Source organism: Aotus nancymaae, unplaced genomic scaffold, assembly GCF_030222135.1.
Source record: "Aotus nancymaae isolate 86718 unplaced genomic scaffold, 86718_ANA_hifiasm-v0.15.2.pri h1tg000029l, whole genome shotgun sequence".
Classification (NCBI taxonomy): Eukaryota; Metazoa; Chordata; class Mammalia; order Primates; family Aotidae; genus Aotus; species Aotus nancymaae.
In genome coordinates this window covers 41,230,956-41,253,262 of record NW_026988442.1, presented here as the reverse complement: position 1 = coordinate 41,253,262, position 22,307 = coordinate 41,230,956, and the positions used below count along the sequence as shown (strand labels likewise).

Sequence of the window (22,307 nt, the reverse complement as noted above, 5' to 3'; positions counted from 1 at the left end):
GTGGGCACCTGTAGTCCCAGCTACTCGGGAGGCTAAGGCAGGAGAATCACTTGAACCCAGGAGGCAGATGTTGCAGTGAGCCGAGATTGGCCACTGCGCTCCAGCCTGGTGACAGAGCAAGACTCTATCTCAAAAATTAAAAAAAAAAAAAAAAAAAAAAAAAAATCACAGAAATTATCTACATGTTAAAAGTCTGGTCAAACTTATGAAACCCTCTGGTCCCAATACCCGTTTTTAAACAGAGATCTTAGATTAAGGTTTTAATTTCTTCTGTGGCTATTGTATTCCGTCTTCTACCTCATTTTTTTTTTTTTTTTTTTGAGATGGAGTTTCACTCTGTCACCCAGGCTGGGGTGCAGTGGTGGGATCTCAGCTCACTGCAACATTTGCCTCCCTGGTTCAAGCAACTCTCCTGCCTCAGCCTCCCGAGTAGCTGGAGTTACAGACACATGCCACCATGCTTGGCTAATTTTTTGTATTTTTAGTAGAGTCGGGGTTTCACCATGTTGGCCAGGGTGGTCTTGAACTCCTGACCACAAGTGATCCACCTGCCTCAGCCTCCCAGAGTGCTGGATTACAGGCGTGAGCCACTGAGCCCAGCCAGATTTCTACCTTATCTTAAGTCAGGTTTGATTATTTGTATTAGCAAATTGTGTATTTTGTTTGGATTTTCAAATGTATTGACAAAGTTATGCACAGTGGCCTGCTGTAAAGTTAAAATTTCTGTTTGTTTCTGTTCTTGCCTATTTTTTAATTTTCTTTCCTTTTTTTTTTTTGGTCGATCAGACTAAACAGAGGTTCGTTGAGTTTATTGGTCTTTTCAAAGTACAGGTAATGTTCTATTGATAAAGCCTGCTGAGGTTTTTCTTTATTTAGTTGGGAGGAGAGATTTTTCTTTCTAATATTCAGCTTCTTTAATCCACTTTCTTTGATTTAATACTTTTTTATAGCTTCTTGAGTTACTATTTTCAGTCTGTCTTCATTCTCAACAAAAAGACTTAAAGCAGTGGTTCTCAGCCAGTGGTGATTTTGATCTACAGGAAGCATTTGGTGATGTCTGGAGACATTTTTGGTTGTGCTGATGGATGGATGTAACTCGTCCAGTGGGTAGAGGCTAGGGATGCTAACATCCTACAACACAGGGCCACTTCTGGAAACACAACAAAGAGTTATCCAGCCCAGAATGTCAGCAGTGCTGAGGCTGGGAAACTCAAGTTTAAAGCTATGAATTTTCCTCAGAGTATAGCTTTGGCTAGGTGTCTCATAGTTTGAGATGTGGGGTGTTCTCATTGCTGTTTTTTTTAAAAAATAGTCTATCATTTTGGGTTTTCTATGGCCTGTCACTGTGAGGTGCTGAAGTTTCCCTCCTGTCCTTTCTGTGGCCATTCGGTTCTGGATTTGCTGCATCATGGTTAGACTGGCCCACTGACAGTTTCTGCTTTTTGTCTTAGGAATTTGAGATTTTCTTTGTTTCTAATCTAGAATGTGACCACTTTTATTTTTTAATTTATTTATTTTGACACAGAGTCTTGCTCTGTTGCCCAGGCTGGCATCAGTGGCATGATCTCAGCTCACTGCAACCTCTGCCTCCCCAGGTTCAAGTGATTATCTTGCCTCAGCCTCCCAAGTATCTGGGATTACAGGCACATGCCACCACACCCAGCTAATTTTTGTATTTTTAGTACAGAGGGGGTTTTACCATGTTGGCCAGGCTGGTCTTGAACTCCTGACCTCAGGTGATCTGCCAACCTCGGCCTCCCCAAGTGCTGGGATTACAGGCGTGAGCCACCTTGCCTGGCCCCTCTTACTTTTGACAGGTATTGAACCTTTATTTTTCTATCAGTCACATAAGCTGAAGCGTGTTCACGGCCCTCCTTTCAGACGTGAGTGAAGACATTGGATGGATTCTCTGTCTTCTTCCCAGTTACTGACACGGTTTCTAGAGAAACTAGAATTTGCCTTGCAGCTTGTTAGGATTTTGTTCGTGCATTTTCTCTTTGTGTTGACGCTTGCAGCTAACTTGAAATCCACATTACAGATAACTGATGAAGCTTTCCATAGTCGGCCTGGCTTGGTTGCACGCCACCATTTTCCCAAAAGGCCACCTCTCCCTTGTTGGGATTTTTATTCTTTTAGTTTCTAGTTAGTGTCCTGTAAAAGTGTAAGAAAATGAGTTTGTGGAGAGGGAAGCTTTGCCAGAAGCAGCAGGCTGGGGCCTGCAGGGCATCTGAGACTCCCCTGCCTGTCCCCACCCTCCAGACTGCGACTGCAGTGCGGCAGGGACCCAGGGCAACGCCTGCCGGAAGGACCCGCGCGTGGGACGCTGCGTGTGCAAACCCAACTTCCAAGGCACCCATTGTGAGCTCTGTGCACCAGGGTTCCATGGGCCAGGCTGCCAGCGTGAGTCCCTGGTCCCTGCTCACCCCAACCTGCGCTCAAGGCAGACACCAGGGGCCTGGTGCCTCTGACCCTCTGACCAAGCATGTTGGCCGCCCTTCCCTGCAGCCTGCCAGTGTTCCAGCCCCGGAGTGGCCGATGACCGCTGTGACCCCGACACAGGCCGGTGCAGGTGCCGGGCAGGCTTCGAGGGGGCCATGTGTGATCGCTGTGCCCCCGGCTACTTCCACTTCCCTCTCTGCCAGTGTGAGTGGCACCTCTCCATGTGGGCATGGGTGGGGAGGCCTGCAGGCCTGGCCTGCCGTGACGCCCTCTTTGCAGTGTGCAGCTGCAGCCCCACGGGAACCCTGCCTGAGGGCTGTGACGAGACCGGCCGCTGCTCATGCCGGCCTGGGTTTGCTGGACCTCACTGTGACCGCTGCCACCCTGGCTACCATGGTTTCCCCAACTGCCAAGGTGGGCAGAGGACCAGGGCAGGAAAGGGCCCAGCCACCCACATGGCACCAGGGCCTGACCCCATTGTCCCCCCACAGCCTGCACCTGCGACCCCCGGGGAGCCCTAGACCAGCTCTGTGGGGTAGGTGGTGTGTGCCACTGCCGCCCCGGCTACATGGGCACCGCTTGCCAGGAATGCAGCCCCGGCTTCCACGGCTTCCCCAGCTGTGTCCGTGAGTGCCCAGGGAGGAAGCGGGGGTGACGGGGACAGTCCCCACCATGTGCCCACACCCTATCCTTGTTCACAGCTTGCCACTGCTCCACCGAAGGCTCCCTGCACGCGGTCTGTGACCCCCGGAGTGGGCAGTGCAGCTGCCGGCCCCGTGTGACAGGGCTGCGGTGTGACGCGTGTGTGACCGGCGCTTACAACTTCCCCTACTGCGAAGGTGAGTGAGCAGGTGGCTGTGTGCACCAGGTGTCACACCTGTCTGCGGGTCTGCGTGCTGTTCACACGCTGCCTTCCTGTGACCCTGTTCACGTGTGTGTTGTTTGTGGGTCTGCGTGCTGTTCACACGCTGCCTTCCCGTGACCCTGTTCACGTGTGTGTCTGTGGGTCTACGTGCTGTTCACACGCTGCCTTCCCGTGACCCTGTTCACGTGTGTGTCTGTGGGTCTGCGTGCTGTTCACACACTGCCTTCCCATGACCCTGTTCACGTGTGTGTTGTTTGTGGGTCTGCGTGCTATTCACACGCTGCCTTCCCGTGACCCTGTTCACGTGTGTGTCTGCGGGTCTGCGTGCTGTTCACACACTGCCTTCCCATGACCCTGTTCGTGTGTGTTGTCTGTGGGTCTGCGTGCTGTTCACACACTGCCTTCCCGTGACCCTGTTCACGTGTGTGTTTGCGGGTCTGTGTGCTGTTCACACGCTGTCCTCCCGTGACCCTGTTCACGTGTGTGTCTGTGGGTCTGCGTGCTGTTCACACACTGCCTTCCCGTGACCCTGTTCACGTGTGTGTCTGCGGGTCTGCGTGCTGTTCACACGTTGCCTTCCCGTGACCCTGTTCACATGTGTGTTGTTTGTGGGTCTGTGTGCTATTCACACGCTGCCTTCCCGTGACCCTGTTCACGTGTGTTGTTTGTGGGTCTGCGTGCTGTTCACACGCTGTCCTCCCGTGACCCTGTTCACGTGTGTGTGTCTGCAGGTCTGCGTGCTGTTCACACACTGCCTTCTCGTGACCCTGTTCAAGTGTGTGTTGTTTGTGGGTCTGCGTGCTATTCACACGCTGCCTTCCCGTGACCCTGTTCACATGTGTGTTGTTTGCGGGTCTGCGTGCTGTTCACATGCTGTCCTCCCGTGACCCTGTTCACGTGTGTGTCTGTGGGTCTGCGTGCTGTTCACACGCTGCCTTCCCATGACCCTGTTCACGTGTGTGTTGTTTGCGGGTCTGCGTGCTGTTCACACGCTGCCTTCCCGTGACCCTGTTCATGTGTGTGTTGTTTGCGGGTCTGCGTGCTGTTCACACGTTGCCTTCCCGTGACCCTGTTCATGTGTGTGTCTGCGGGTCTGCGTGCTGTTCACACGCTGCCTTCCTGTGACCCTGTTCACGTGTGTGTCTGCGGGTCTGCGTGCTGTTCACACGCTGCCTTCCCGTGACGCTGTTCACGTGTGTGTCTGCGGGTCTGCGTGCTGTTCACACGCTGCCTTCCCGTGACCCTGTTCACGTTTGTGTCTGCGGGTCTGCGTGCTGTTCACACGCTGCCTTCCCGTGACCCTTCATGTGCAGCCATGTGCTGTGTGTACTGCGACTGCGTCCACATGCTCTGTGTTCGTACATCATCCTTGCGCTGCGCAGGTGTGTCTGTGTGCTGCCCGTGTCTGTGTGTGCATCTGTGTCTGTCCTGTTTCGTGGGTGCACGTGTGGATCACATTCCATAGCGTGGGTGCGCGTGTCATGTGTTTTTGTGAGTGTGGGTGTGCATTACATGTTCTGTAAGTGTGTGTGTGGTGTTTTTGTGAGTGTGGGTGTGTCGTGTTTCGTCAGCGTGGGTGTGTGTGTCGTGCGTTTCGTGAGCGTGGCTGCATTTGTTGTGTGTTTTGTGAGCGTGGGTGTGTGTGTCGCGCATTTCATGAGTGTGGCTGCATTTGTTGTGTTTTGTGAGCGTGGGTGGGTGTGGTGTTTTGTGAGTGGGTGTGTCGTGCATTTCGTTAGCGTGGCTGCGTTTGTTGTGTGTTTCATGAGCGTGTGTCGTGCGTCTCCTAAGTGTTGGCGCGTGTGTTTGTGTTCCTTCATGGGCACGTGCATGTGTTGGTGCATGTGTAGTGGGTGAATGCTCGTGTGTGTCCACATGCTTGTTCACGTGTCACCCGCTATGTGTGCGGTGTCCACGGGTATCCCGTGCAGGGCCGTTTGCATACGTGTCCAGAGCAGGTGCTGTGTGGTGGTGTGGCACGTGCTTTGCTCTGGAGGAAGCGGAGAAGTGTGTTTCCACGTCCACGTGGATGGGAGGCGCCTGTGCTGCCCCTCAGCTCCTGTGGGGCCGTGGGTTCTGGCCTGGGATGCCCTTGGCCTTCAGGGTTGGTCACTGGGGAATGACCGAGGCTCACTCGTCTTTCCACAGCTGGCTCTTGCCACCCTGCCGGTCTGGCCCCGGTGGATCCTGCCCTTCCTGAGGTGAGCCCAGGTCTGCCTGTGGGTGGGAGATAGGCAGGGACCCAGGCCCAGCTCAGAGTCCCAAGCCTGGTGAGACTAGGGCTTCACGCCTGCTGCTCAGTTGCCATGACAACCCCAGGGTCCGTCTGCTCCTTGGGCTGGTCCTCACTGCGGGTGACTGCTATGAGCAGGGTGGGGGCAGGTGAGGGGCCTTAGCTGCCCTCACTACCCCTTGTCAGGGCTCCATGCCTCAGGTTTATGGGTGGGAGAGCAGGGGTCTACTCTGACCGGCAGTCTTGTCCTCTTTCAGGCACAGGCTCCCTGTATGTGCCGGGCTCATGTGGAGGGGCCAAGCTGTGACCGCTGCAAACCTGGGTTCTGGGGACTGAGCCCCAGCAACCCCAAAGGCTGCACCCGTGAGTGTGCCCTGGAGGGAGTGGTGAGGCACAGGGGTTCCTCAGGGGGTGGAGTCTCTGAGTGTGCTCTGGGAGTGGTGCTGGGGTGTGGGGTTCCTGGGGGGCTAGAGTCTGTGAGTGTGCTCTGGAGGAAGTGTTGGGGTGTGGGGTTCCTGGGGGGGGCCTGGACACTGAGTGTGCTCTGGAGGGAGTGTTGGGGTGTGGGGTTCCCGGGGGGCTGGAGTCTGTGAGTGTGCCCTGGAGGAAGTGTTGGGGTGCAGGGGCTCCTCGGGGGCGTTGGAGCCGGGCTCTCCTGACCCGTCAAGCATCTGAGTCCCACTCTGCCTTCCCCAGGCTGCAGCTGCGACCCCAGGGGCACGCTGGGTGGAGTTGCTGAGTGCCAGCCAGTGAGTCTGGGGACTGAGTTGTGGGGGATTTGGGGGCAAGCGGGTCCGGCCCCTCCCCTGCCCCACCTCATCTTCTCCCTCGGCTCCCAGGGCAGCGGCCAGTGCTTCTGCAAGCCCCACGTGTGCGGCCAGGCCTGCTCGGCCTGCAAGGACGGCTTCTTCGGACTGGATCAGGCTGACTACTTCGGCTGCCGCAGTGAGTGTCCACTCGCTCTGCCCAGACCTCCGCCCTGCCTCCCCTCACTTCACGCTGGGGAACCGAGGCCTGGAGGGGCAAATGCAGCCTGGGCAGCATGAGGCCCGGGTGCTGGACGGCTGCCCCTCGGTGCCTGGCCAGCCGCCCCTCGGTGCCTGGCCAGCCCGTGCCGGGTGCGGGACAGGAGGCGCGGTCCCACCAGACGCACAATTCCCTGTCCCCGTCCTGCCCCTGGGCGGCGGCACTAAGTCCCAGCGCCCTCACCCGAGCCCTGACTCCACTGTCCAGAGCCTCAGGCAGGCATCTCAGCCTGGCTGTGAGGGCCCCTGTGAGCAGGGCCCCCGAGGCTGGGTGGGGACCAGGCAGCCTCTGACCTCCCGCCTTCCCCGCAGGCTGCCGGTGTGACATTGGCGGTGCGCTGGGCCCGAGCTGTGAACCGAGGACAGGCGCCTGCCTGTGCCGCCCCAACACCCAGGGCCCCACCTGCAGCAAGTGAGTCCCCTTTCCCACTGGATGGAGGGGAGCAGGGCAGGCAGCTTGTCCTCCAGGACTCTCTCGCTATGGGCTCACATCAGGCCTCACCCTCCCTGGGGATCCGGGGTCTCTGTGCAGGGCCAGGCGGGATGGCCGGGCTGCACCTGACCAGCCCCTGCCGTGGCCAGGCCTGCAAGGGACCATTACCTCCCGGACCTGCACCACCTGCGCCTGGAGCTGGAGGAGGCCGCCACACCCGAGGGCCACGCCGTGCGCTTTGCCTTCAACCCCCTCGAGTTCGAGAACTTCAGCTGGAGGGGCTACGCACAGATGGCGCCCGTCCAGGTGGGTGCTGTGTGCCCCTCCCGGGCTCAGCATGGAGGTGAAGCCAGGTGTGGCTGGCAGGGAGGGGTGGGCAGGCGCCTCCAGGGCCCAGGCCTCAGGCCTGCAGTGGCCAGGGAGAGTGACCTGACGCTTCTTGGGCACGCAGCCCCGGATCGTGGCCAGGCTGAACCTGACCTCTCCTGACGTTTTCTGGCTCGTCTTCCGATATGTCAACCGGGGGCCCACGAGCGTGAGTGGGCGGGTCTCTGTGCAAGAGGAGGGCAGGTCGGCCACCTGCGCCAACTGTGAGTGGGGTCCCTGGGCTGAACCCCTGCCCCGCCCACCCCCAAACCCCTCCACCCTCCTCTGGGTCATGTGGGTGGTAGGACCGACCCATCCCCCACCCTGTAGGGTGTGCAGCCTGGGGGTGTCCCAAAGGGCTGGGCTCGGGAGTCTCACACCCCACCTCCCCAGGCACAGTGCAGAGCCAGCCCGTGGCCTTCCCACCCAGCACGGAACCTGCCTTCATCACTGTGCCCCAGAGGGGCTTTGGAGACCCCTTTGTGCTGAACCCTGGCACCTGGGCCCTGATTGTGGAGGCTGAAGGGGTGCTCCTGGTGAGGCAAGGGCCGGAGTGCAGGCTGGGGGCAGGGTCAGGGGGTGTGGGGGCAGGGTCGGGGTTGTGGGGGCAGGGTCGGGGGGTGTGGGGGCAGGGTTGGGAGGCTGGGGGCAGGGTCAGGGGATGTGGGGGCAGGGTCAGGGGACGTGGGGGCAGGATCGGGGGTCTGGGGGCAGGGTCGAGGGTGTGGGGGCAGGGTCGGGGGTGTGGGGGCAGGGTCGGGGGGCTGGGGGCAGGGTCGGGGGACGTGGGGGCAGGGTCGGGGGACATGGGGGCAGGATGGGGGGCTGGGGGCAGGGTCATGGGTGTGGGGGCAGGGTCGGGGGTGTGGGGGGCAGGGTCGGGGGGTGTGGGGGGCAGGGTCGGGGGGTGTGGGGGGCAGGGTCGGGGGGTGTGGGGGTAGGGTCGGGGGGTGTGGGGGCAGGGTCGGGGGTGTGGGGGCAGGGTCGGGGGGCTGGGGGCAGGGTCGGGGGGGTGGGGGCAGGGTCGGGGGGTGTGGGGGCAGGGTCGGGGGTCTGGGGGCAGGGTCGGGGGTCTGGGGGCAGGGTCGGGGGTTGGGGGGCAGGGTTGGGAGGTGGGATCTGTCCACTCAGCACCACCTCCACCTCCACCCTGCAGGACTACGTGGTTCTGCTGCCCAGCGCATACTACGAGGCAGCGCTCCTGCAGCTGAGGGTGACTGAGGCCTGCACGTACCGGCCCTCTGCCCAGCAGTCTGGGGACAAGTGAGGGCCATGCAGGCGGCGGGACAGGGGCAGGGCTGCCTGGACCCCCGCTGTGCCTAGCTTTCTCCCACCTAGGCTGGCTCTGGGGACTTGAGCGGACCTGGGGCTGACCACAGCCTCTGTCCCCCCAGCTGCCTCCTCTACACACACCTCCCCCTGGATGGCTTCCCCTCGGCCGCCAGTCTGGAGGCCCTGTGTCGCCAGGACAACAGCCTGCCCCGGCCCTGCCCCACAGAGCAGCTCAGCCCGTCGCACCCACCGATGGTCACCTGCACAGGCAGTGACGTGCGTGTCCTGGGACCCTGCAGGGCAGTGGGTGCTGTGGGACCTTGGCCCCGGGGGCTGAGGGTCTTGTAGCGCTGGCAGGTTACAGGAGCAGGGTGCTGCCTCAGGCAACGGAGCCCAGTACCCATGAGGGGCACCCCGCCTCCCACCTCCCACGCGTGTGACCTTGGTGCCTAACTGTACATGGGGTCGGCTGTGGCCTCCACAGACAGCCCAGCCCCCACCATGTGCCTGGAGCTGTCCGGCAGCAGGCGGGTACTCATCCGGGCAGGGCATGCCCTGGGGTCAGGGAGTTGCTGGAGTGGGAGGGGAGGGAGGCGGGAAGGGCAAGGGGTGGTGGGCTTCCCGTCGCCCTGCCTTCCCTGCAGGCGGATGTCCAGCTTCAGGTGGCAGTGCCGCAGCCGGGCCGCTATGCCCTGGTGGTGGAGTACGCCAACGAGGACGCCCACCAGGAGGTGGGCGTGGCCGTGCACACCCCCCAGCAGGGCCCCCAGCAGGGCCTGCTTACCCTGCACCCCTGCCTGTACAGGTGAGTGGGAGCCGGAGGGGCTGGAGTGAGGGCGCGCCTGGGGCTGCCCCACCTGCTCACCACCGCCCCCCCCCCGACAGCACTCTGTGCCGGGGCACTGCCCGGGATTCCCAGGACCACCTGGCTGTCTTCCACCTGGACTCTGAGGCCAGTGTGCGGCTCACAGCCGAGCAGGCGCGCTTCCTCCTGGTAAGGACCCCTCAGGCCCCCACCCCGAAGGGTCAGCTTCTTTTGGAAGATTTGAAACATCATGGGATGGGAGAGGACAGCTGGGGTCCCAGGTCCCATGGTGGCTACACCTATGGCCCAGCGTGTTTCTTCTGGAGCTCCTCCTGTGAGCACTCTGGATTCAGTCCCTTTTGCCGTTCCCTTGAGCCGTTCTGTGTGCTCGGGAAAGAAGCTACAGTCACAGCTCCTGAAGCCCAGCCCCGCCCCAGACACCCCCAGGTCCCAGGGCAGCTGCCTTCTGGCACAGACAGTGTTGGCTGGTTTTCTGTTCTGGATCTTTTTTCTTTTTCTTTTTTGTTTGTTTTTGAAATGGAGTCTCGCTCTGTGGCCCAGGCTGGAGTGCAGTGGCGAGATCTCAGCTCACTGCAACCTTTGCCTCCTGGGTTCAAGTGATTCTCCTGCCTCAGCCTCCCAAGAACCTGGGGCTATAGGCGTCTGCCACCATGCCTGGCTAAGTTTTGTATTTTTTTTTTTTTTTAAGACGGAGTTTCGCTCTTGTTACCCAGGCTGGAGTGCAATGGCGCTATCTCGGCTCACCGCAACCTCCACCTCCTGGGTTCAGGCAATTCTCCTGCCTCAGCCTCCTGAGTAGCTGGGATTACAGGCACGCACCACCATGCCCAGCTAATTTTTTTTGTATTTTTAGTAGAGACGGGGTTTCACCATGTTGACCAGGGTGGTCTCAATCTCTTGACCTTGTGATCCACCCGCCTCAGCCTCCCAAAGTGCTGGGATTACAGGCGTGAGCCTAAGTTTTGTATTTTTAGTAGAGATGGGGTTTCACCATGTTGGCCAGGCTGGTCTCGAGCTCCTGACCTCAGGTGATCCAGCCGCTTGGGCCTGCCAAAGTGCTGTGATTACAGACTGGGGAGCCACTGTGCCTGGTCTGGAACTTTCTATAAGTGCCACACATTGTGTTCTGTGCAGCCGAGTCTCCCACCGTTGTGTCTGCGGATGGGTTGCTGTGTTCCAAGAAGCCAGCCTGGCTTGGCCACACAGGAGAGGGAGGGAGGGCTCATTCACGGCCTGTGCCTGCTGGGTGCCTGCCTGTGCCGGGTCCTGGGAGAGCTGGGCCTGTCCCACCTGCTGGCACCAAGCAGCTCTCGAGATGAGGGTGGGGGGACAGTGGCAGGCGGGATGGGGGAGGGGGAGGAAGAGGGTCACAGGAGGAGCTGCACAGGCCCAGGAACCGGCCCACACTGGTCCAGGGCTGGGGTTTGTACAGCCGGAGCAGGGGCAGGGGGCTGCCTGCACAGAGCAGGGCTGGGTCGGACACCTGGTCTGCCCCCTCGTGGGTCTGAGCTGGGTGACCACTCCCCACTGTACTGCTGTATCCCCGTCCTCCCCGTCCTTTCCGTCCTCCCCATCCTTCCCTTCCCTCCCCGTCCTCCCCATCTTCCCCATCCTCCCCTTTCCTCCCTGTCCTCCTTGTCCTCCCCATCCTCCCCTTTCCTCCCTGTCCTCCCCATCCTCCCCTTCCTCTCATCCTCCCCATCCTTCCCGTCCTTCCCTGTCCTCCCCTTCCTCCCCGTCCTCCCCATCCTTCCCTGTCCTCCCCTTCCCTCCCCGTCTTCCCCGTCTTCCCCATCCTCCCCTTTCCTCCCTGTCCTCCTCGTCCTCCCCATCCTCCCCTTTCCTCCCTGTCCTCCCCATCCTCCCCTTCCTCTCATCCTCCCCGTCCTTCCCTTTCCTCCCCATCCTCCCCATCCTCCTCATCCTCCTCATCCTCCCCTTTCCTCCCCGTCTTCCCCATTCTCCCCTTTCCTCCCTGTCCTCCCCATCCTCCCCTTCCCTCCCCGTCCTCCCCTTCCCTCCCCATCCTCCCCTTCCCTCCCCGTCCTCCTCATCCTCCCCTTCCCTCCCCGTCCTCCCCATCCTCCCCTTCCTCTCCATCCTCCCCGTTCTCCTCGTCCTCCCTGTCCTCCTCATCCTCCCCTTCCTTCCCCATCCTCCCCTTCCCTCCTCTTCCTCCCCTTCCCTCCTCGTCCTCCCCTTCCCTCCCCGTCCTCTCCGTCCTCCCCTTCCTCTCTGTCCTCCCCATCCTCCCCGTCCTCCCCATCCTCCCCGTCCTCCCCATCCTCCCCGTCCTCCCTGTCCTCCTCGTCCTCCCCTTTCCTCCCCGTCCTCCCCATCCTCCCTGTCCTTCCCTTCCATCCCCGTCCTCCTCGTCTTCCCCATCCTCCCCTTCCCTCCCCATCCTCCCCTTTCCTCCCTGTCCTCTCCATCCTCCCCTTTCCTCCCTGTCCTCCTCGTCCTCCTCATCCTCCCCTTTCCTCCCTGTCCTCCCCATCCTCCCCTTTCCTCCCTGTCCTCCCCTTCCTCCCCGTCTTCCCTGTCTTCCCCGTCCTTCCCTTTCCTCCCCATCCTCCCCTTTCCTCCCCATCCTCCCTTTCCTCTCCGTCCTCTCTTTCCTCCCCGTCCTCCTCGTCCTCCCCATCCTCCCCATCCTCCCCTTTCCTCCCTGTCCTCCCCATCCTCCCCTTTCCTCCCTATCCCCCCCTTTCCTCCCTGTCCTCCCCTTCCTCCCCGTCTTCCCTGTCCTTCCCTGTCCTTCCCTGTCCTCCTCTTCCTCCCCATCCTCCCCATCCTCCCCATCCTCCCCTTTCCTCCCCATCCTCCCCTTTCCTCCCCATCCTCTCTTTCCTCTCCATCCTCCTCATCCTCCCCATCCTCCCCTTTCCTCCCCATCCTCCTCATCCTCCCTTTCCTCTCCATCCTCCCCATCCTCCCCATCTTCCCCTTTCCTCCCGTTTCCTTCCCATCCTCCCTGTCCTCCTCGTCCTCCCCATCCTCCCCTTTCCTCCCCATCCTCCCCTTCCTCCTCCTCCGCCCTGTCCTCCCCGTCCTCCCCTTCCTCCTCGTCCTCCCCATCCTCCACATCCTCCCCTTTCCTCCCCGTCCTCCCCTTTCCTCTCCGTCCTCCCTTTCCTCTCCATCCTCTTCATCTTCCCCTTTCCTCCCCATCCTCCCCATCCTCCTTGTCCTCCCCATCTTCCCCTTTCCTCCCCGTCCTCCCCTTTCCTCCCTGTCCTCCCCTTCCTCCTCCTCCTCCTCCCCTTCCTCCTTGTCCTCCCCATCCTCCCCTTCCTCCTTGTCCTCCCCATCTTCCCCTTTCCTCCCCGTCCTCCCCTTTCTTCCCTGTCCTCCCCTTCCTCCTCCTCCTCCTCCCCTTCCTCCTTGTCCTCCCCATCCTCCCCTTCCTCCTTGTCCTCCCCATCCTCCCCATCCTCCTCGTCTTCCCCTTCCTCCCCTTCCTCCTCGTCCTCCCCGTCCTCCCCGTCCTCCCCGTCCTCCCCTTCCTACTCGTCCTCCCCATCCTTTCTGTCCTCCCCTTCCTCCTCATCCTCCTCGTCCTCCTCGTCCTCCCCGTCCTCCCCTTCCTCCCCATCCTCCCCGTCCTCCCCTTCCTCCCCTTCCTCCCCATCCCCCAGCGTTGCAGCATGTCGTCCCTCTGCCTACAGCACAGGATCACTCTGGTGCCCATGGAGGAGTTCAGCCCTGAGTTTGTGGAGCCCCGGGTGCACTGTATCAGCAGCCATGGTGCCTTCGGCCCCAGCAGGTAGTGGGGCTGGGATGGGCTGAGTGGCCGAGGGCCTGGCCACGGGGCCAGCTCTCACTCACTCACGGTGCTCCTACCAGCACTGCCTGTCTGCCCTCACGCTTCCCAAAGCCGCCCCAGCCCATCATCCTCAGGGACTGCCAGGTGCTCCCGCTGCCACCCGGCCTCCCGCTGACCCACGCACAGGACCTCACGCCAGCCACATCCCCAACCGGACCCCAGCCTCGGCCCCCCACCGCCGTGGACCCCGATGCAGAGCCCACCCTGCTTCGTGAGCCCCAGGTGAGGGCCACGCCCTCTTGAGGGATGGGACCGTCGGGGCAGGACTCTGGGCCCCAACCCAGGGCAGGCGGTCCAGGGGACAGCAGGGGCTCACAGCTCAGCCTGCTCACTGGAGCCTATCCCTACAGGCCACTGTGGTCTTCACCACCCATGTGCCCAGCCTGGGCCGCTACGCCTTCCTGCTGCACGGCTACCAGCCGGCCCACCCCACCTTCCCCGTGGAAGTCCTCATCAACGCCGGTCGCGTGTGGCAGGGTGAGTTCTGGGGTGGGGGCTGGAGGGGCTGCCACACACAATGAGGCTGGAATGCCTGCGCCACAGCGTGGCCTGTGCTGCCTGCTATGAGTGACGGGCAGTGTGACCGTCCTGCTGTCAGTTCTCAAACCAGCTGCCCTTGCAGGCCGCAGCCCCAACCCACCTGCCTGCCTGCCCACCCCCTTCCCAGAAAAGCCTGGGTCTGCCAGCCTGGGTCCCACGTCTGCTTCATGCTCTGGGAAGCCCCGTGGGCTCCATGGCACTCGGCAAATTGAGAGGTTGCCCCAGGATGCCGGCTGGCAGCATGTGTGACCCTGAGCGTGTTCTGGTTCCTGGCTTGGCCAAGCCTGGGGTCCCGTACCTAGAGTCGACCTCTAGGTGCCCCACGTGACATCTGCCCTGTCATATGTGGCCAGCCCCCGCGACGTGAGGGGCTGGACTGGCAGGCCCTGTGGGCACGCCCCATGCCTGTGGCCATCGGCCAGCGGGCAATCCTTGACTGCCCCGGCACTGCCTTCTTCCTCCCTCTGGGAGTCTCTAGGGTGTTGGGGCTGGGGCCTGACCCTGCCTTTGTCCCCCACCCAGGCCACGCCAATGCCAGCTTTTGCCCACATGGCTACGGCTGCCGCACCCTGGTGGTGTGTGAGGGCCAGCTCCTGCTGGACGTGACCCACAGCGAGCTCACTGTGACTGTGCGTGTGCCTGAGGGCCGGTGGCTCTGGCTGGTGAGTCCAAGCTGGTGTCTTGCTCAGGGACCAGCTGTCCTTATACCAGTCACACCACTTGGGCTAGGTCTGTCCTTTCCTGGACCTGCTAAAGCCCAGACTTGTGCCCAGCAAAGCAGCTCCTGCCTCTGGGGACCTCCCATCCACCTTGTGAGGCTCCAGAGGGGCCCTGGGCCCTGTACCCTGCACCCTGCTGGTCAGGGTGGCCTTCCTGGAGGAGGTGGGGCCTGGACTATGAGAGAGGGAGCAGGAAGGCGTGGCCAGTAGACAGAGATGTGGAGGCGCCAGGAGGCCTCATCCACGCTGCTGCCACCTCAGCTGTTTGGCTAGGGAGTGGCCTCCCCCAGCGGCCAGGGCCCAGGACTGGGCTGTGCTGCTGTCACCAGGACCCTGAGCTGCCTGGCCAGCCTCTGGGGGCCTCCCCACTGCAGGCTCTTTCCCCGCGGGAGGGTGACCAGGCCTCACCCCTAGGATTATGTGCTCGTGGTCCCTGAGAACGCCTACAGCTCTGGCTACCTCCGGGAGGAGCCCCTGGACAAGTCCTATGACTTCATCAGCCACTGCGCAGCCCAGGGCTACCACGTCAGGTAGGCCGGCTCTGGCAAGGTGGGGTCTGGGGTGGGGCGGGCCGGGAGCTGGTCTCACCACCTGCTTCTCCATGCAGCCCCAGCAGCTCAACCCTGTTCTGCCGAAACGCTGCTGCCTCCCTTTCCCTCTTCTATAACAACGGAGCCCGTCCGTGTGGCTGCCACGAAGTGGGTGCCACGGGTCCCACCTGTGAGCCCTTCGGGGGCCAGTGTCCCTGCCGTGCCCACGTCATTGGCCGTGACTGCTCCCGCTGCGCCACCGGCTACTGGGGCTTCCCCCGCTGCAGGCGTGAGTACCCCAGTCCCGGGGTGCCCAGTGGTGGGGAGAGGGTGCTAGAGCCCAAGGCAGACAGGGCAACCAGAAAGCAGGGCACAGAGGTCAGGAGAATGGAGCTGGCAGGGCAGCGCTGCCGCCCCATCCACGGACCTGGGTCCAGGACAAGCTTCAGGGACCAGGAGGTGGTCCTCGTCCCCGATGGCGACGTTGATTCTGAGCAGCTGCCCCACGTCAAGAGCCGTCCAAGGCCCAGCGCCTGGGGCAGGGGTCCATGTTCTTGTCTACCCCTCACCACACTGCCACATCACCTAGGGCTACATTTGGGGCCTCTGAGAGGGGCAGGACAGGGAAGAAGGGTCAGCAATCCCTGTGCCCGCCCACAGCCTGTGACTGCGGCGCCCGCCTCTGCGACGAGCTCACGGGCCAGTGCATCTGTCCGCCACGCACCATCCCTCCCGACTGCCTGCTGTGCCAGCCCCAGACCTTCGGCTGCCACCCCCTGGTCGGGTGTGAGGAGTGTAACTGCTCAGCACCCGGCGTCCAGGAGCTCACAGACCCTACCTGTGACACGGACAGCGGGCAGTGCAAGTGAGGGCCCAGAGCGGGTCACTGCGGCCCCGGTGGCCTAAGGGTCAACATTTCCTCTTGACAGCGGGTCCTGGTACCTGCTCTGCCCTGATTCGTGCTCCGTGGATGCAGCAAAGCCCTCTCCTCCACTTCTGGGAGGATGCTGCCTGGGTGGGGGGTGCCTACAAGATCTCACTTCGGCCTGAGTGACCTGGGGTGGAGGGCTCAGCTTCCGCCCCCGCCGCAGGTGCAGACCCAATGTGAGCGGGCGCCGCTGTGATACCTGCTCTCCGGGCTTTCACGGCTACCCCAACTGCCGCCCCTGTGACTGCCACGACTCAGGCACTGCGCCCGGTGTGTGCGACCCTGTCACTGGCCAGTGCTACTGTAAGGTGAGCGAGGGCTGGGCCCGGATCTGGCCTCTCCCTCCAGCCTCCTCAGCTGAAACAGCGCCTTTCTGGGCAGCTCGGGCTTCCTGGAAGCTTTTGGGAGAGTCATCCCCACGGGCAAGTGGGTGCTGGGAACCTGGAGTCAGGCACCTGGCACCTGCCGGCTACCCTCGCCGTCCTCTCATCCCTAGGAGAACGTGCAGGGCCCCAGGTGTGACCGGTGCAGCCTTGGGACCTTCTCCCTGGATGCTGCCAACCCCAAAGGCTGCACCCGCTGCTTCTGCTTTGGGGCCACGGAGCGCTGCCGGAGCTCAGCCTACACCCGCCAGGAGGTGGGCCTGTTGGGGGTGGGGGGCGGTGCCTTCCAGGGAGGGCGCACGTGGGACTGGACACAAGATGGGTCCCTGTGACGTGTGTGTGTGCCCACAGTTCGTGGACATGGACGGCTGGGTGCTGCTGAGCACTGACAGGCAGCTGGTGCCCCACGAGCGGCGGCCGGGGACGGAGGTGCTCCACGCAGACCTGCGGCAGGTGCCCGAGATTTTCCCCGAGCTGTACTGGCAGGCCCCGCCCTCCTACCTGGGGGACCAGGTAAGCAGGGCATCAGGTCTGGGGGAGGCACCGTGAGGATGGCCAGGACACCTGGGGGGACTGGGAGCTGAAAGTGGGGCTCTGTCCAGGGAGGAGAGTTCCGTGAGGGGCCCTGAGCACGGGTATCCGGGCCCAGCTCAGGGCCCTGTCCTGGCGGGGGCGCAGACCAATGCTGCTGGGCTTGAGCCTGTGGCCAGGGTCTGGCCAGGTCACCTCCATCTGTCTGCCTCCAGGTGTCATCCTACGGAGGGACCCTCCGTTATGAACTGCACTCAGAGAGGCAGCGGGGAGATGTCTTTGTCCCCATGGAGAGCAGGCCAGACGTGGTGCTGCAGGTCAGGGCACTGAGCTGATGTGGCAGGGCGGACGTGTGGGTGTGGCCCAGGCCTGTGCCCACCCTCACCTGGCCCATGTCCCTCCCCAGGGCAACCAGATGAGCATTGCGTTCCTGGAGCCGGCGTACCCCATGCCTGGCCACGCTCACCGCGGGCACCTGCAGCTGGTGGAGGTGAGGGGAGCTGGCTTGGGCACCCAGGTCCCTCCTGGACCTCAGCACAGCCAGGAAGGCTGAAGGGTCCCCAGTGCTGCTGTGTCCATTCTCCATGGTGGAAATCAGCTCAGGAGCAGAAGCGGGGCAGGGGCTAGGGAGTCCACACACCCATTGTCAGACATCTTCCGCTCTGGTCATCCTGGGGGTTCCATGTTGTCTTCCCAGCTGCTTTGTGAGTCCCTGATCACTGAGGGGTGAGCGGCTGTGCAGGGGCCCTTGGCTTCCTCCTCCATGTGCTGCCTGTTAGCGTCTTTCGCCCATTTCTCTTTGACTTGTGGATCTTTCTCCATCCATTTGTTATTCTTGGTGCCTGTCCTCTGTCACACTTCAGAGTAGCAACTGTCTTCTCCCAGTTCACAGCTCATCTGGTTTTCCTTTAAGCTGGTTTTTTTGAGACAGAGTCTTGCTCTCTTGCTCAGGCTGGATGGAACGCAGTGGTGCAATCTCGGCTCACTGCAGCCTCTGCCTCCCAAGTTCAATCGATTCTCCTGCCTCAGCCTCCTGAGTAGCTGGGACTCCAGGCACCCACCACCATGCCCAGCTAGTTTTGTATTTTTAGTAGAGTTGGGGTTTCAGCTGTGTTGGCCAGGCTGGTCTCGAACTTCTGACTTCAGGTGATCCTCCCGCCTCAGCCTCCCAAAGCACTGGGATTACAGGTGTGAGCCACCATGACCAGCCTGAGCTGTCTTTGATGAATGGTCTTACAGTTGTCAGAGGTCTGGACCACTGTCAGGTAGGGCTTGAATTTATCCTTTTTTTCCTTGGCAACAAGCGTTTTTGCATCTTGTTTAAGAAAGTATTTGTCTCTTCTTGATCAGGAAGTACACACCTATATTTTCTTCTAGAAGCTTGGCTGTTCTCTTTGTGTATTTCAGTTCTTAAGGTGTCTGGAGTTGGTTTGGTGTGTGGTGTGAGGCAGGGATCTAGGTGCTGGCTGGCCACATGGGAAACTGGTTTTTCTACCTGTGCGTACCTCCCCCTTCCCTGTGGTCTTTGGGCCCCTCCATCCCGTACGGGGTTCGGGGGGTCTGTTGTAGGCTCCCTGTTCTGTCCCATTGGGTGTGGCTCCACTGAGGTGCCATCTTGGACCTGTAGGGGAACTTCCGGCACACGGAGACTCACAACACTGTGTCCCGTGAGGAGCTCATGATGGTGCTGGCCAGCCTGGAGCAGCTGCAGATTCGTGCCCTCTTCTCGCAGACCTCCTCAGCCATCTCCCTGGGCAGGGTGGCACTGGAGGTAGCCAGCCCAGGAGGCCAGGGGGCCTTGGCCAGCAATGTGGAGCTGTGCCTGTGCCCCGCCAGCTACCGGGGAGACTCATGCCAGGTGAGGTCGGGACAACACCAGGCTGTGAGGCGGCTCACCTGCACGTGCCCTTCCCTCCAGCGTGCTGGTGTCCACTTCCTTGCTGCCTCCACCTCCTGTCACCCTACTCACCTCTCTTCCTTCCCCTGCCCTGCGAACGCTGCTGGCTGACTCATGGGTCTGCCCGTCCCCTGCTGCCTGTCCGTCTGCCCCTCTGCCTGGCCCTCCATGCACATATCCTCCATACCCACTTCCCACCCATCCCAGCTCCTGCTCACTGGGTCACCCAGACATCCCCCACCGATCATGCTGACATCTGCCTGTCATTCACTCATTGCCTCGCCCACTGTGCGCCTGTCCAGCTGCTAATCTGTCTGCTGTAACTTTGCTCCTTCCATATGGGGAGGTTTGTGGTTGGACATCTCCTAGAAAGAGCTGCTAAAAGTGGAAAGAGAAGGTCTCGGCCCATTGGAAGGGGGGTGGTCCCAGCCCCAAGGCCTGGTTCATTCCCAAGCCAGGACATCCATGTGGCTTTGAGAGTTGTGTCCTCACACAGCAGCCAGGGCCAGGAGTTCCTGACCAGCCTCTGACCAGAGGTGACCATACTCTGTGGGCCCGGGGCTCCCAGTGCCTCGTGCCTGAGGATCCCTGAGGCTTTGACCTGTGAGCACGAAGGGTGGGGCCCTCCTCTTCAATCACTGCTGCCACCTCCGCCCCCCCGTACTCCCCCAGGAATGTGCCCCCGGCTTCTATCGGGACGTCAAAGGTCTCTTCCTGGGCCGATGTGTCCCGTGTCAGTGCCACGGACACTCAGACCGCTGCCTTCCTGGCTCTGGCATCTGTGTGGTGAGTGGGGGCCAGCGGGGCCAGGGGGCAGCATTCACTAAAGGCACAGTTGGGTGTGCCAGGGAAGACCCGGGAGCTGCACTTCTAGGTCAGCTGAGGTGTGGGGAAGGGCACCGCCCAGGTAGGGAGGGCACTGTCTGGCCTTGGGTACGGAGTCTCAGGCAGGGTGGTGGGAGCTGCAGACTCGGTGGCAGGATGTGGGCATCCACCATGGCACCAACTGTCCACTCTGCCCCAGGGCTGCCAGCACAACACCGAAGGGCCCCACTGCGAACACTGCCAAGCTGGCTTCGTGAGCAGTGGGGAGGACCCCAGTGCCCCCTGTGTCAGCTGCCCCTGCCCCCTCTCAGTGCCTTCCAACAAGTAAGCCAGCATCCTTGAGGGGCGAAGCCCTGACGCCCCACCCTCCCCCCACTGCCCTCGCCAGAGGCCTGGACCCCCGATCCCTGGCGTGTGGCCCAGCCTGAGCACAGTGCGCTTGCCCAGGCCCGGGCGCCACCAGGGTCATAGTGACTGACACTGCTGGTCTTTGCAGCTTCGCCGAGGGCTGCGTCCTGCGAGGCGGCCGCACCCAGTGCCTCTGCAAACCCGGTTACGCAGGCGCCTCCTGTGAGCGGTGAGCCGGGGCCGGGGCAGCCAGGCAGGACCTGAGTGTTGACCCCAGAATACGACAGGGTGGGGGCCACAGGCTACTGACGGCCCCTCCCCACCCCCCCAGGTGTGCGCCCGGCTTCTTCGGGAACCCGCTGGTGCTGGGCAGCTCCTGCCAGCCTTGCGACTGCAGTGGCAATGGTGACCCCAACTTGCTCTTCAGCGACTGCGACCCCCTGACAGGCGCCTGCCGTGGCTGCCTGCGCCACACCACCGGGCCCCGCTGTGAGCTCTGCGCCCCCGGCTTCTACGGCAACGCCCTGCTGCCCGGCAACTGCACCCGTAGGCATTGAGCAAGGAGAGCCGCGCCCTGGGAGGGCTGCGCAGGGAGGAGGGAGGCCTGCTGGGTGTACCCCAGAAGTAGGCTGCGTGCCCAGTGCTGGTGCCCAGCCAGGACAAGGTGGAGCTGGCTCTCTGGGCTCATGGTCAACCCTTTGTCCCTGACCATGATCAGGCCCTCCCACCCGAGCAATCGGGCCGCTTCACAATCAGGTCTTTCTCCATCACACCCTTTCTGCCTACCACAATTAGACCCTCCCCATAGCAGTATCGCAGTCCCTCCCCCACCCATGACCAGGCCCTTTCCCCTATGATCAGGCCCTCCTGGCCCATGATCAGGCCCCCCACTTCACGATCACATTTCCCTCTCCCCCGACAATCAGGCCCCCTGGTTAGACCCCGCCACTGCAGCGCACATCGGCTATCAGATCAGGGCAGGCCGTTGTGGGGAGTCCACAGGTCCCTCGGGCCTGGCGGAGGCAGCTGGGGAGTGGGCCAGTCTGGGATAGGAGTGGGTAGCTGGGTGGTCTGGGCAGCCTGGAGCAGACAGAGCAGGAGGCAGTGAAATGAGGGCTTGGAGGGGGTGCCTGGGGGGACCTGGGGGGTGAGAGGGCCCAGGGCTGCAGTCATGGACCTCTTCTGCAGGCTGCGACTGCGCCCCATGTGGGACAGAGGCCTGTGACCCCCACAGCGGGCGCTGCCTGTGCAAGGTGGGCGTGACTGGGCAGCGCTGTGACCGCTGTCAGGTAGGGCTGTGCGCGAAGCAGGGCTGGGTGGGTGGGGCCTCGGGACTAGAGGCGGGGCCTGGGGAGAGGGTGATAGGTGGAGCTGAGGGGCGGGGCTTGATGGGCAGAGCCTCTGTGGGTGGGGCCAGATGGTGAGGACCCCTGGCCTCCAGGTTGGTCTGGGACAATCTTGAGGGCTGGGCAGGGCAGTGACCACAACCTGTGCCACAGGAAGGACATTTCGGCTTCGATGGCTGTGGGGGCTGCCGCCCGTGTGCTTGTGGACCAGCCGCTGAGGGCTCCGAGTGCCACCCCCAGAGTGGACAGTGCCACTGCCAACCAGGGACCAGGGGACCCCAGTGCCGCGAGTGTGCCCCTGGCTACTGGGGGCTCCCCGAGCAGGGCTGCAGGCGTAAGTGCCGGCGGGTCACAGGAGGGCGGGTGGGGGCTTCTGAGTAGGGGATGCCCCAAGGTCCCAGGCCAGCCACACTCACCCACGCCTCCCACCTCAGGCTGCCAGTGCCCTGGGGGCCGCTGTGACCCTCACACAGGCCGCTGCACCTGCCCCCCGGGGCTCAGCGGGGAGCGCTGCGACATCTGCAGCCAGCAGCACCAGGTGCCCGTTCCGGGCGGGCCTGCGGGCCACGGCATCCACTGTGAAGGTGCGTCCATGACACCCCACTTTCCCAACCTGGGCGGAGTGGGATCTGAGCCCCACACTGCCTGGTGACCTGTGTTAACTTCGACCTCCCAGAGTGTTCCCAGCTGCCCTCCATTTCCCTGTGGAGACCCATGCCTGTCCGACTCCATCCATGCTAAGGAGCGCTGTGGCTCCATTGCTGGCTGCATCCCTCTACTGTCCCTAGCCTTCCTGTGCGCCCTGACCCCACCCGATCTGCTGGCCCCATCACCTCTGCTGGCCCCACCATCTTCACTGGGCCAGCTGCCTCCACTGGCCCCACCCCTCTTCACCTCACCCGCTGGCCCCACCTCCTCCACTGGCCCCACCTCCTCCACTGGCCCCACCCCTCTTCACCTCACCCGCTGGCCCCA

At 62.2% G+C, this 22,307-nt stretch overlaps 1 protein-coding gene across 1 annotated transcript in view; it reads left to right on the top strand.

Moving 5' to 3' along the window:
• Window positions 1-22,307, top strand: part of LAMA5 (laminin subunit alpha 5) — a 58,741-nt gene that overhangs the window by 24,460 nt on the left and 11,974 nt on the right. The window contains 37 exon segments of the mRNA XM_064382580.1: window positions 2,260-2,400; window positions 2,506-2,643; window positions 2,719-2,853; window positions 2,931-3,065; window positions 3,141-3,278; window positions 5,453-5,505; window positions 5,795-5,900; window positions 6,234-6,286; window positions 6,377-6,482; window positions 6,875-6,974; window positions 7,145-7,301; window positions 7,447-7,585; window positions 7,755-7,897; window positions 8,518-8,624; window positions 8,756-8,909; window positions 9,278-9,438; window positions 9,519-9,627; window positions 13,128-13,225; window positions 13,306-13,507; window positions 13,636-13,762; window positions 14,348-14,487; window positions 14,959-15,074; window positions 15,152-15,363; window positions 15,735-15,939; window positions 16,166-16,310; window positions 16,499-16,639; window positions 16,737-16,898; window positions 17,132-17,233; window positions 17,323-17,406; window positions 18,544-18,774; window positions 19,486-19,599; window positions 19,838-19,962; window positions 20,135-20,215; window positions 20,318-20,532; window positions 21,175-21,275; window positions 21,486-21,666; window positions 21,767-21,916. Coding sequence (XP_064238650.1) covers window positions 2,260-2,400; window positions 2,506-2,643; window positions 2,719-2,853; window positions 2,931-3,065; window positions 3,141-3,278; window positions 5,453-5,505; window positions 5,795-5,900; window positions 6,234-6,286; window positions 6,377-6,482; window positions 6,875-6,974; window positions 7,145-7,301; window positions 7,447-7,585; window positions 7,755-7,897; window positions 8,518-8,624; window positions 8,756-8,909; window positions 9,278-9,438; window positions 9,519-9,627; window positions 13,128-13,225; window positions 13,306-13,507; window positions 13,636-13,762; window positions 14,348-14,487; window positions 14,959-15,074; window positions 15,152-15,363; window positions 15,735-15,939; window positions 16,166-16,310; window positions 16,499-16,639; window positions 16,737-16,898; window positions 17,132-17,233; window positions 17,323-17,406; window positions 18,544-18,774; window positions 19,486-19,599; window positions 19,838-19,962; window positions 20,135-20,215; window positions 20,318-20,532; window positions 21,175-21,275; window positions 21,486-21,666; window positions 21,767-21,916 — 5,007 coding nt within the window.